At 42.4% G+C, this 14,727-nt stretch overlaps 1 protein-coding gene across 1 annotated transcript in view; it reads right to left on the bottom strand.

Moving 5' to 3' along the window:
• The window catches only part of myt1lb (myelin transcription factor 1-like, b), a 314,795-nt gene that overhangs the window by 121,395 nt on the left and 178,673 nt on the right, over window positions 1–14,727 (bottom strand). The window contains exon 8 of the mRNA XM_060934686.1: window positions 7,601–7,735. Within this exon, the coding sequence (XP_060790669.1) occupies window positions 7,601–7,735 (135 nt within the window). The remainder of the gene's footprint in view (window positions 1–7,600; window positions 7,736–14,727) is intronic.

Consider the following 14,727-nt stretch of genomic DNA (forward strand, 5'->3'; position numbering starts at 1 on the left):
TCACACTCACATTCACACCTACGCTCAATTTAGAGTCACCAGTTAACCGAACCTGCATGTCTTTGGACTGTGGGGGAAACCGGAGCACCCGGAGGAAACCCACGCGGACACGGGGAGAACATGCAAACTCCACACAGAAAGGCCCTCGCCGGCCACGGGGCTCGAACCCGGACCTTCTTGCTGTGAGGCGACAGCGCTAACCACTACACCACCGTGCCGCCCAGACTCTAAAATATGAAACATATTTCGTTTAGCACTTTTTTTGTTTATTACATAATTCCATATATTTTCCATGTGTTATTTCATAGTTTTAATGTCTTCAGTATCGTTCCACAGTGTAGAAAATAGTCCAAATACATAATAGAAAAACCTATAAATGAGTAGAGTAGGGGTGTACAAACTTTTTACTCGTGCTGTATGTGAGTTGGCATGAAGGATTGAGGGTTTATATAGGTGTGATATAGTATTGTGAAGGTTTCAGGCAGCTTGTAAATAAAGGGTTAGCTGTTTTTGGTATCTCCTCACATCTCTCTCTCTCTCTCACACACACACACACACACACACACGAGCTTTTCTAGGCTCTTAATAAATTGTTGTGTGCTCTTTGCCGGCCCCATGGTGTATCCAGCAGACTGAAAGGTGACCTGTTGTGAGCATGTCGAGCTATCGACAGGTCGCTGCTAAAAAATGCATTATGTGCAATGGAGCAGCTGTAGAGATGCTCTCCCCCATCAACGTGCGCTCAATAACGTGTCCGAAGAGCACAATGTCCCGCCAGTGCCGCAGCCTGCGGTGTGTTTGTCTGATACACTCACACACATTCACACAAACAATGAAGCACTGACATATTATAACACATTCATCTCGAAGACTGAACAATGCATTATTAATGCTGTGCCTTTATTCTGTCTTCAATTCGTGATGTGCAGAGACGTTCCAGGAGAAATCTCATGTAAATAATGACTAAATTAGGTTGTCCTTCTCTTATCTGTTACTGAAACCCCCATCCTTAGTCAAATAAAGTCTTTACTTTTTTCAATTAAATTCAAATCTCGTTCCTGTAAATTTACTCGAAGCTCTGAGTGCTAAATATGCAACACTTTACATGCATTTAAGCTTTAATAATTATGCATGAGGAATGTTTCTGGAGTAACCGCTCATTTCTAGAGTCTGGTACGGCAGACACTGAACATCATCAAAAACGAAGAATAAACCATTTTGAAAATGGGTTGTTATTTTGGGCGGCATGGTGGTGTAGTGGTTAGCACTGTCACCTCACAGCAAGAAGGTCCTGGGTTCGAGCCCAGTGGCCAACGGGGGCCTTTCTGTATGGAGTTTGCATGTTCTCCCCGTGTTCACCTCTAGGTGCTCCGGTTTCCCCCGAAGACATGCAGGTTAGATCTCATCTCATCTCATTATCTCTAGCCGCTTTGTCCTTCTACAGGGTCGCAGGCAAGCTGGAGCCTATCCCAGCTGACTACGGGTGAAAGGCGGGGTACACCCTGGACAAGTCGCCAGGTCATCACAGGGCTGACACATAGACACAGACAACCATTCACACCTACGGTCAATTTAGAGTCACCAGTTAACCTAACCTGCATGTCTTTGGACTGTGGGGGAAACCGGAGCACCCGGAGGAAACCCACGCGGACACGGGGAGAACATGCAAACTCCGCACAGAAAGGCCCTCGCCGGCCACGGGGCTCGAACCCGGACCTTCTTGCTGTGAGGCGACAGCCCTAACCACTACACCACCGTGCCACCCCAGGTTAGATTAATTGGCTTTAATTAATTGACTGTGAGTGTGAATGGTTGCTTGTCTCTATGTATCAGCCCTGAGATGATCTGGCGACTTGTCCAGGGTGTACCCCGCCTCTCACCCATAGTCAGCTGGGATAGGCTCCAGCTTGCCCGCAACCCTGAACAGGATAAGCGGCTGCAGATAATGGACGGATGGAAGGAGTCTCCAGTGTCAGAGCTTTGTAACAGTTTTTACAGGTATTACATTTCCCAGAACAGGAGCGCCTTCAGGATTTCTCTGCAACACGACACGTTGCATTTCCTATCATATTAACTTTAAAGGGGAACTGAAGTCATTTTTAAACTTGCTTTATTTCTTAATTAGCGTATTATTCAAGTACGTTTTCGGTTTTCATAACCTTATATCGTGACTCGTATTGGCAACTAATTGCAATTAAATATTATACCTATCGGCCTAGGTGGCACGGTGGTGTAGTGGTTAGCGCTGTCGCCTCACAGCAAGAAGGTCCGGGTTCGAGCCCTGTGGCCGGCGAGGGCCTTTCTGTGCGGAGTTTGCATGTTCTCCCCGTGTCCGCGTGGGTTTCCTCCGGGTGCTCCGGTTTCCCCCACAGTCCAAAGACATGCAGGTTAGGTTAACTGGTGACTCTAAATTGACCGTAGGTGTGAATGTGAGTGTGAATGGTTGTCTGTGTCTATGTGTCAGCCCTGTGATGACCTGGCGACTTGTCCAGGGTGTACCCCGCCTTTCGCCTGTAGTCAGCTGGGATAGGCTCCAGCTTGCCTGCGACCCTGTAGAACAGGATAAAGCGGCTAGAGATAATGAGATGAGATGAGACTTATCGGCCTATTCGGTTTTTAGCCGTGTTGAATTTAGTTCGTTTGGTCCACGGCAGGCGTCGCTTATCCGCACAATCTTCACGAGACTTGTGCGAGACTTCGAAACGTCAAGTGTCAGCCAGGTGTCAGCGCCGCCATTTTGAAAACTGTTTTCCAAACGAAACATTGCACAAAAATGAGTTTAAATGACGATTACTGCATACTTTTTTCAAACTTTCCTGATCGCTATCAAAACAAATAAAACTTCCGACTTGATTATGTCAGCATTCGAAAGATGGCGCGCGTGTCTTTTGACGACGTTGGCAGATGTTGGTCGCTTTCATTTCCGCTGTACGTTTTACTTCCGTCCTACGATGTCTCGTACAGGTCTCAACAAATCTCGTTTACGGCCACTGCTTTGACATATGGATTGATATATTACATAGCATATTTCAAACACTCATAATTTGCTACCGGTATATCAGCGACAAAATAGCTATCGAAAATGCATTCCTATATTTAATAAAATGAGATAAATAGAATTTTGATCATAAAAAAATTTGCCTTCAGTTCTCCTTTAAGGCAGGTTTACTTCTGAGGATCATCTGAGGATAAAGCATATGGTTGAAGTCGAAGGTCATTCCCAACCTCACTTAGCACCTCCTGAACTCTGCGACTGCTTAAATTACACCTCTTGACATCTGGACACTTTACAGGCAAATCTTTTTATGTTAACTAATTTTCTGGGCTGTCATTAAAGCTGTCAGCTCATTTGATTGCATTCTGGGTCATTTGCTACCATAACGCGAGATCCTCTCTGTGGTTTAATGGATCGTGTAAAAGATAGTTTATAGGGAGATTTGCACAAGGTGAACGACACTGAAGTGAGTGAGGGAGGGAAAGATCGCCAACCTTCCTGTTTACCACCCTGACAGCAGAGATGGGAGCTAGACAGCAGAACCATAATAATTACCATTCATTCAACTGGATATAATTAAAAGAGCTAAGGTAAACAGAATTATCATGAGGGTTTTTTTTTTTGGAAGTTTTATCTTACAAAATTGTATGAGACATCTAGACTACTAAAGGAAGGCTGTCTGTCTCTCTGTCTGCTCACCTATACAATTCGACACGGCTGGACGCACATACTCCATCCTTTGCACATAGCTTGGTGACACTCCAGAGGGGCCCAAGACAACATTTTCAATTTTCCAAAACATGGGCTTAGTGGGGCGGCACGGTGGTGGAATGGTTAGCACTGTCGCCTCACAGCAAGAAGGTTCTGGGTTCGAGCTCAGCGGCCAACAGGGGCCTTTCTGTGTGGCGTTTGCATGTTCTCCCCGTGTCTGTGTAGGTTTCCTCCGGTTTCCCCCACAGTCCAAAGACATGCAGGTTAAGCTAATCGATGGCTCTAAGGCTACATCCACACGACAACAGCAATGAGATGTTATTTAAAAAAATATCGCGTCCAAATGGGCAACGATCAGTAAAATATCAGGTCCATATGGCAACGCAACGCTTGCTGAAAACGATGCAATACACATGCCACACCTCTAGGGGCGCTGTAAGACGGTCCCTTCGGAGACACCAGAACAATAGAAGTAGTAAGGACGCATGCGCATCAACTATTATGCGCGAGACTTCATATTAGCCACAAAGTCAGGAAAATCTGTTCGTAAAATTACATTATAATGACCAAATACAATGAAAAGTATTTTTCCAGTCTCACCTGTGAAAGGTAATCCCATGTGATCTCGTTTGGACGGCAAACCTGTTGGTACAGTTAAACGCAGCTAATCTTTATTCTCCGCTTTGACCTATCCAATATGGCGGCAAGGATGACATATGATTCTATGCGGAAGGCGGCGTCTTTAATGGTCCGGAATAAATTGAATGCTACACGTTGATGGATTAATTTGTTGTTTCTCACCTGTGGAAGGTAATCCCATGTGATCTCATTTGGACGGTAAACCTGTTGGTACAGTTAAACGCAGCACATGAATCTTTATTCTCCGCTTTGACCTATCCAGTATGGCGGCAAGGATGACGTATGATTCTACGCGGAAGGCGGCATCTTTAATGGTCCGGAATAAATTGAATGCTACACGTTGATGGATTAATTTGTTCTTCTACGCCCTTTTTGAGGAATGTATTGTAGGACTTAAACCAACATCTGAAGAGGTGAGATCGCTCCTTTTTTTCCCTATTTTTGCTGGTGGGATTGACTCTGCCCTAAGGGCAGAGTCTCTCTCTCTCTCTCTCTCTCTCTCTCTCTCTCTCTCTCTCTCTCACTTTGCACCATTACACAATAAATATTCACAGTGAAAATATTTTGTAAGCGCGTTTCATGAACCAAGTTATAGGATTTGTTGACAACTCGCATCGAGTTCGTTACACTTCTACCCGGTGTGAAGCACTCACAGTCATGTGGTTGTGACGTCATTGTAAACAAATCCGTTCTACTCATCCAGACGACTTCACAATGGCAACGTTGCCAGATCTTTCCACTCTGGAACCCATTCTCAAAAAGATTGCGTTTTGGGCACCCAAAACGCCGGTGCCGTGTGGACGCCAGGCCTAAACGATAAGCAATTGTATCGGAGTCACCTGAATCCGTTGCCGTGTGGACAGGGCCTAAATTGACCGTAGGTGTGAATGGTTGTGTATCTCTATGTGTCAGCCCTGCGATGACCTGACGACTTGTTCATGTGTACCCCATCTTTCGCCCATAGTCAGCTGGGATAGGATCCAGCTTGCCTGCGACCTTGCACAGGATAAGCGGTTACAGATAATGGATGGATGGATGGATGGATGGATGGATGGGATTAGTGGTAATCCAACGCATTTCCCATTCATTTCCCATAGGCTACATGTTCACGCTAATACACTGTGTGCAGCCTCGGTGGGGAATCCCCTCCCTGACTCGCCTGAGAGTTTAGCTTGTACAGGACCTCGCAATCAACGCTCCTCACCAGAGACTTCCACTAGGACTGAGTAGGCTGACAGGGTGCTACATGTAAATTGCTAAACGGTATTAAGTACATCATCCAATTGAAAGCAGTCTATTCGATTAGGCTACCTCCTTAATTGTTTATAAGCGTGCTAATATGGCAGCAGAAAGTTGGCGATAGATCCATCATATAAACTTGCCTCCCTGCACTTAAAGCTTCAGTTACTATCAGGTAAACCAGCTCAGTGAATCTACGGTTTATACTCCAATGTGCAAAATGAACAGTCATGGCTAATGTTACGTTTGACCCCTGATTCCTCTGGGTGACTGCCCAATTCCAAGCAGCTGAACCAAAAACCAAACCCTAGGACCATGTGAAGAGCATCACTCAGAGGAAATCGGGTTCACGGGCAATAACTACTAGTATTCTTGGGTTTCATGTGATGTCACATCCGCCTCATTCGTTATTCAGAACTTTAGCTGGTGGTCTACCAAAGCTCAGTTGACAAAGCGTTTGTACGGAGAAGGTGCATTGCTCGCATGAAAAACGCCTTACGCTTGCATTGTTTTAGGTGGTTCGAATCGATCAAACCATGAAACTGATAAAAGTTTCTTCAGGGTTCCCTGTGAACGAATAAAAAAGGGTGAATGAACACAGGATTTCACAAAAAGACGTCGAGAAAGGTGCTTTTCAGTGAACCTCTCGGTGAAATTGAAGGGAGCCGAGTTGAAGCACGCTTGAGTTTGCAGTGATTACTTAGTGAAAGGTTTGTATCTCCCTCTCGGCTCTGTCCTTAGAGTTTTCCAGGTACTTTTCCTGCTATGTGTGGTTATTTTACAGGACTTTTTTTAGTCACAAAGTGCTAAAGTCCCCAGCTGTTTCTTTGTTTCCTCCTCACAAAGTCCATATGCATGAAGGTCGCGACAAAATTCTTCCCCAGCCGGACAGTTACAATGCGCCGTGATCACTTCTTCTCCGTCTTGTTTAACTAAGATCCAGGCCTTTACAGGGGTTTCTGATGATCTTTGTGAATGATTTAGCTGAGAGATAAGAGCCAACACAAGTAAGAATCAAGCAAACTGTTGTTTGTTTGCACTTCAACTTGCAGCGCTTCGTTGTAAAGACGCGAATGAAAAGCTTAAAAAAACACACTTACACGGACAAAAACAATACAGGATTCATTCGGCAGTGACTTGATCCCGAGGTCCTTTACCCAGCCACGTACAAAAAAGATGTAAGCCTCCATACTCTTCCACGCTTTCATCTGTTTTGCGGTGTAGAAGGACGTCTGCAACACCAGATAGTTCGAGATGTCGGGGAACTCGACTGAAGGGTAGTTTTCGAGATCGTATGACAAATCCTTCTTTCCCAGACTGTAGGGGTCGATTCCATTGCACATAGCAATCTTCTGAATATATCTAAAGTGAGCAGTGGCTTCTAGATTACGAGCATACTCTGATAAGTTATCGCTAGTTGTTTGCACTACGGCAGCCGTTTTGGTTTGCTAGACCACCAGATGTTTTACCGGAAGTGAAATCGCTAAGAAAAGTCACATGACTGAAACCCAAGAATATATAAATAAAAGGGGTGGTGTAGTGGTTAGCACTGTCGTCTCACAGCAAGAAGGTTCCGGGTTCGAACCTCACAGCCGATGGGGGCCTTTCTGTGTGGGGTTTGCATGTTCTCCCCGTGTCTCCATGGGTTTCCTCCCACCGTCCAAAGACATGCAATTTGGTTAATTGGCTACTCTGAATTGTCTGTGTGTGAACGGTTGAGAGGAGAAAACGTCTATTATAATCCAGTTGAAGGATTTACACACACACACACACAAATTCGTTCATAACCTTCCAAATAAGCATGCATAAGCAAGAACACAGAAGAAAAAAAAAAGAATCCATTCAAAACGATACCCATGCTGCATAACACTTAAAAAACAATAACAGAAAAGCACAGCGTGACTGCAAAGCAAGACATATCTAAGAATAAACAGAAACACAATGCAAGCAGGAGAACAAACCAGCAAGCCACGGACGCAGGTAACAGTGTATGAGGTGTGTGTTTGTGTGTCTTACTTTCTGGAGGAACTCTGTCTTTATGTGGGCATCCAGACAGGCTTCGATGGTGAGGATACAACCCAGTCACATGACCTGTTCCATCACAACCCGGCGTTGGGCATCGACTCTCTTTCTTCTCTGACCTTGAGGAATCTACACATGCATGCACACACACATAAAAACGTAGCTGTTCAAGGAAGTGTAAATGGAGTCGAAGACTTTGACAGTGACGATGTCATTGCAGGTGATTCGTAAGTGATCAGTAAGGACACGTTGAAGAAAACACTGAGTGTAAACCCCTGAATGTCAACAATGTGATTTTGAAACAAGGATTGCCAGATAATATTCTATAAAACATCCCTGCAAATCATTATCAGCACAAATATTTAAAATAAAGCAATAATATTTGAGACGTTTGTATTTTTTTCTTGCTGTCTGAGTGATGCACGTTCTGGTCACCTGAAATATAATTAAACGTAGATATGCCTTTAAACGTCTTAAATCTATTGTGTCCAACACTAATTAACAGTTATTCCGCTCAATCTTGTTGTACATACCGTAGCTTATAGCCAACTCGGTGCTTCACGCTTCATCAGCTATCAGCTCATGTACAACGAGATTTCGTGGAATAACTGTTTTATTCTATCCACATTCTCTGGATTTTGAGAAATGGAGCATTTTTTTTTTAAATTTTTTTTGCAAATTCGATAAATTAAAACTTAATACAGAACATCCGACAAAATCATTTCCGCTTAGAATGTACCGTAAACAAACTGGCGAAATGACAATCGCAATTTGTGAAAAATGCTATGATAATAGTAATTCTTGAAAAATTAAAAAAAAGACACATTCTTACCATGAAATACAACCCCGATTCCAAAAAAGTTGGGACAAAGTACAAATTGTAAATAAAAATGGAATGCAATGATGTGGAAGTTTCAAAATTCCATATTTTATTCAGAATAGAACATAGATGACATATCAAATGTTTAAACTGAGAAAATGTATCATTTAAAGAGAAAAATTAGGTGATTTTAAATTTCATGACAACAACACATTTCAAAAAAGTTAGGACAAGGCCATGTTTACCACTGTGAGACATCCCCTTTTCTCTTTACAACAGTCTGTAAACGTCTGGGGACTGAGGAGACAAGTTGCCCAAGTTTAGGGATAGGAATGTTAACCCATTCTTGTCTAATGTAGGATTCTAGTTGCTCAACTGTCTTAGGTCTTTTTTGTCGTATCTTCCGTTTTATGATGCGCCAAATGTTTTCTGTGGGTGAAAGATCTGGACTGCAGGCTGGCCAGTTCAGTACCCGGACCCTTCTTCTACGCAGCCATGATGCTGTAATTGATGCAGTATGTGGTTTGGCATTGTCATGTTGGAAAATGCAAGGTCTTCCCTGAAAGAGACGTCGTCTGGATGGGAGCATATGTTGCTCTAGAACCTGGATATACCTTTCAGCATTGATGGTGTCTTTCCAGATGTGCAAGCTGCCCATGCCACACGCACTAATGCAACCCCATACCATCAGAGATGCAGGCTTCTGAACTGAGCGCTGATAACAATTTGGGTCGTCCTTCTCCTCTTTAGTCCGAATGACACGGCGTCCCTTATTTCCACAAAGAACTTCAAATTTTGATTCGTCTGACCACAGAACAGTTTTCCACTTTGCCACAGTCCATTTTAAATGAGCCTTGGCCCAGAGAAGACGTCTGCGCTTCTGGATCATGTTTAGATACGGCTTCTTCTTTGAACTATAGAGTTTTAGCTGGCAACGGCGGATGGCACGGTGAATGGTGTTCACAGATAATGTTCTCTGGAAATATTCCTGAGCCCATTTTGAGATTTCCAATACAGAAGCATGCCTGTATGTGATGCAGTGCCGTCTAAGGGCCCGAAGATCACGGGCACCCAGTATGGTTTTCCGGCCTTGACCCTTACGCACAGAGATTCTTCCAGATTCTCTGAATCTTTTGATGATATTATGCACTGTAGATGATGATATGTTCAAACTCTTTGCAATTTTATACTGTCGAACTCCTTTCTGATATTGCTCCACTATTTGTCGGCGCAGAATTAGGGGGATTGGTGATCCTCTTCCCATCTTTACTTCTGAGAGCCGCTGCCACTCCAAGATGCTCTTTTTATACCCAGTCATGTTAATGACCTATTGCCAATTGACCTAATGAGTTGCAATTTGGTCCTCCAGCTGTTCCTTTTTTGTACCTTTAACTTTTCCAGCCTCTTATTGCCCCTGTCCCAACTTTTTTGAGATGTGTTGCTGTCATGAAATTTCAAATGAGCCAATATTTGGCATGAAATTTCAAAATGTCTCACTTTCGACATTTGATATGTTCTCTATGTTCTATTGTGAATACGATATCAGTTTTTGAGATTTGTAAATTATTGCATTCCGTTTTTATTTACAATTTGTACTTTGTCCCAACTTTTTTGGAATCGGGGTTGTACTTTAATTCCATATTTTGTTGCTTTTTTGGATTTTTTGGGGTTTTGTTTCCGAGTAGAGTTTTTATTTCGTCCTTGGTTGGTTCAGCAAAACGCTCCGCCATTTTGTTTTTCTCTACTCACAGTACTGTAGATGAGCTGATAGCCTAGTAGTAGAGTAGCCAATCAGACCACGCGATTGCTCATATCCAGTGAATGTGGGTAGAATAATTATCAATGTCTTTACTAAGCATTTTATAGCTATCACACGAAGCAATGGCAACCTTTTGCTCGTTAGTGTATCTAAATTGAATTTGGATTCAGGACAGACCTATTAATAATTACTGAAGATGTTTCTTTCAAGAGGAGCATAAATTGAACTGGTCCAGAAACATGTAGAGACCCTGACAGAGAGTGAGAGAGAGAAAGAGATGGAATGGAGAGGGAGACAGAGGGGGATGACTGATTAAATTTTTACGCATGGTCTAACCTAATAACTAGTATCACACAGTGTTTTGTATCAAAATGAGTGAGAAAGAATCGCAAGAGAAAGAGAGAGAGAGTGCTTAAAAGTCAGAGGCCATTTCGAGACGGGAAAAAGTCGCTGCTCTTTTGTGTATTTGATAAAGATTTCTGATCAAGTCGAATTGTTCATTCAAGTGATCAGTACAATGAAATCATATGCAATCGGGCAAAACGGACCACAAGGTCAGCTTTCAGGTTGTCTTTAAGTATTAGTACTGTATATCTATATCCTACACGTCCATGTGGAGTCGTGTCATGAAAACTGACACACAGCCTGCTGTGTTTTATTTTATTTTTCCAGAGCAAAAGAGTAGAAGAGTGTGATGCACATTAGACAGTGCTGAATATCGACTGTGGCTTGGGACAGGCTATGCTTTGCATAGCAAATGGCCCCTATTACCATAGCATCTGGGGATAATTAATGTGCAGTCAGTAGTCCTGTCGTTCGTTATCGGTCATACTGATATTGTTCAATTTCCATCTCCGCCTCGTGCCTTTTTTAAGGAGGAACTCCTTCCATAACTGTCAGCCCAGCACACTTTTATAAATCATAATGGCCCCTGGTCAGGCAGCCTCTGCCGCTATCTGCGCTGGGGAGAGATGTTATCATGACGTAATGGCTGTGCATCCCTCATTATTCTGACATTATTCCGATAGAGTCTGCCCAGTATGCCAACCCAATGTCCTTTGGTGCAGGCTGAAATGGTGTTCCTCTCCTCATCAAGAGCTGTATAGCTATGATCAAACGCCTTCATCTGTATGTAATGGGTGATAACAAGAAATATTAATTTGGCATAATGATACCAACATAAATACGCAATTTTCTGCTTGGAAATGTCAGACTAATAGTGCCATATATTAGACATGGGTTAATTGAGCTTTTAATGCGAGTACACGACGAACCAAGATCCTGTTTTACTGATATTATTCATTAAGATAATACTTTCAGTGTTACGTTCAATCTTAAAGCTTGAATGTATGTGATCTATTATATATATATATATATATATATATATATATATATATATATATATATATATAAATAAGCCACTAAATCGAGTCCAGTCTCGAGTCCCCAGTGTTCAAGTCCAAGTCATTAAAGAAAATTTCGAGTCAAGTCCACTATTGATCTGAGTCGAGTCCGAGAACAAGACTCCAACCGCACCATTTGACGGTGGCTGTTGCTGCCTTTATGTGAAAGCGTCTCTGCTACTGTGTGGGACTGACGTTCCTGCTCGACTGCCTCATTTTAGTTAATAGGCTACAGATAAAAAGCTTGTTCATCACTCAGCAAGCCCCGCCCACTATCAACAGAGCAAATAACATGAGAGAGGGTTAACACTAGCTAGTTCATTGCTTAGCAAGCAAGCCCCACCCACTATCAACAGAGCTATGAACATAGCGTGTCGCTTTCTTCTCTGGGTGGAGTCTGACCAAATGACGATTGAAGTTCGAGGTCGTCCCCGTCGTCTCCTCGATAGTTCTTCTACATATGGAACACGTACGAGTAGCAGTTTATTTTTTCCCACTGCACGAGAAGTCTGTATAAGCAAAGCGGACAATCCTAGCAGCGTTCTCTCCAGGCGTTTTAGCGCCATTAATGTTAGTTTGTTCCTGAATATGATGTATGAACAGGTGAATGTGCATTCTCTTGGACAAAATTAGTATAAAAATTAATGTACATATAAATATCTTATGCCAAATTATTATGGCATGCTACGAAAAAATAAAGAAAAAATCAGAGCCCTCGTCTCCAATTTACGAGTCCAAATGCAGTTAATGTATGAGTCCGAGTCCAAGTCATCAGTGCTCAAGTCCAAGTCAAGTCGCGAGTCCTTAAAATTAGGGCATGAGTCGGACTCGAGTACTACAAGCCTGATGTATACAATAACACTGACTATCACGGTTTGTCTTGTCCAAGCAGGTAGTAAATCTGCCCAGAATAGATGACACGGCTTAATTTGGTGTACACCATTTCCACTGCATGACTCTCGGCTTGTTCTGCGGTATTAAAGACAACAGTACATAGTCTACAAAAGTTCTGGGTTCTCTAGGTTTAAAAATAGGTAGTTTGAATGCAGAATGCATCCTAGGGAAGAGATTTACTGTTCTTTCAGCCCCTGCCATTACTTATTCCTGACAGGCCCAGACGCTGATGTAACCACGCTGGCCTATTTGAACAACATAAGCCGCTGCTGCCTGCACTGCAGGGATGGTGGTACTCAAATTGGAAGCGAATGTCATTTCCGGGGTCACAGTGAGTTCTTTCTACAATGCATGTAAGTGAGAGAACGTTACCACTCAAACTACAAAGCGGGGGTTTTACAAAGGCTTTGAATATTATGTATATGAAGTGGCTTGGGAAAACCCCCTGACTGTCAGAGCCAGAAATGACTTTGGCCTTTAGCAACGTGTGCATTATTACATTTCACTTGGCAATTCAATATAAATGTGAAAATAAAAGTCCATATTTCAATTATTTTTAATTAAAGTTTTTTATAATTATAAATTAAGTCTGTGTTGTTTCAAGTCGTCGCTACTGCGAATCCCAATGCTAGCGGCCATTTTCTCCACCTCATCATATTACTCTAGCTGAAGTTGACTTTACTCATGATAGCTTATTTGACTTCATTTACTGTATATAATTTCTTCAAGTCAGGCTTGTAGTACTCGAGTCCAACTCATGGCCTAATTTTAAGGACTCATGACTTGACTTGGACTTGAGCACTGATGACTCGGACTTGGACTCGGATTCATGCATTAACTGCATTCAGACTCGTAAATTGGAGACGAGGGCTCAGATTTTTTGTTTATCTTTTGTAACATGCCATAATAATTTGGCATAAGATATTTATATGTACATTAATTTTTATACTAATTTCGTGCAAGAGAATGCACATTCACCTGTTCATACGTCATGTTTAGGAACAAATTAACGTTAATGGCGCTAAAACGCCTGGAGAGAACGCCCCTAGGATTGTCTGCTTTGCTTATACAGACTTCTCGTGCAGTGGGAAAAATGCACTGCTATGTGTTCCATATGTAGAAGAACTATCGAGGAGACGACGGGGACAACCTTGAACTTCAATCGTTATTTACCCCAGCCACATTAAATGATTTTTTAAAAGGGTTCATAGTGGAGGACATAGTAGCACAAGGGCCTCGACTAAAGGGGACTGTATAGTACCATTTAGGTGCATCACATTTGGACAATCTGTACTGTCAGTGAAGGGTAACAAATTTTGGAACTGTTTACCACTTAAAATAATGGTGTCCCCTACATATCATTAGTTCAAGACTCATCTTAAACTATGGCTCATGGAAAATCAGAATTGTAACCATTTCTAACTGTGTTAGAAATGTGTTTTGTAATATATATACACACACACATACAGTGGTGCTTGAACTCTTTAGAATTTTAAATATTTTTGCATAAATATGACCTAAAACATCATCAAATTTTCACACAAGTCCTAAAAGTACAACCCCGATTCCAAAAAAGTTGGGACAGAGTACAAATTGTAAATAAAAACGGAATGCAATGATGTGGAAGTTTCAAAATTCCATATTTTATTCAGAATAGAACATAGATGACATATCAAATGTTTCAACTGAGAAAATGTATCATTTAAAGAGAAAAATTAGGTGATTTTAAATTTCATGACAACAACACATCTCAAAAAAGTTGGGACAAGGCCATGTTTACCACTGTGAGACATCCCCTTTTCTCCTTACAACAGTCTGTAAACGTCTGGGGACTGAGGAGACAAGTTGCTCATGTTTAGGGATAGGAATGTTAACCCATTCTTGTCTAATGTAGGATTCTAGTTGCTCAACTGTCTTAGATCTTTTTTGTCGTATCTTCCGTTTTATGATGCGCCAAATGTTTTCTATGGGTGAAAGATCTGGACTGCAGGCTGGCCAGTTCAGTACCCGGACCCTTCTTCTACACAGCCATGATGCTGTAATTGATGCAGTATGTGGTTTGGCATTGTCATGTTGGAAAATGCAAGGTCTTCCCTGAAAGAGACGTTGTCTGGATGGGAGCATATGTTGCTCTAGAACCTGGATATACCTTTCAGCATTGATGGTGTCTTTCCAGATGTGTAAGCTGCCCATGCCACACGCACTAATGCAACCCCATACCATCAGAGATGCAGGCTTCTGAACT

This window comes from Neoarius graeffei, chromosome 11, assembly GCF_027579695.1.
Source record: "Neoarius graeffei isolate fNeoGra1 chromosome 11, fNeoGra1.pri, whole genome shotgun sequence".
In the NCBI taxonomy this organism is placed as follows: Eukaryota; Metazoa; Chordata; class Actinopteri; order Siluriformes; family Ariidae; genus Neoarius; species Neoarius graeffei.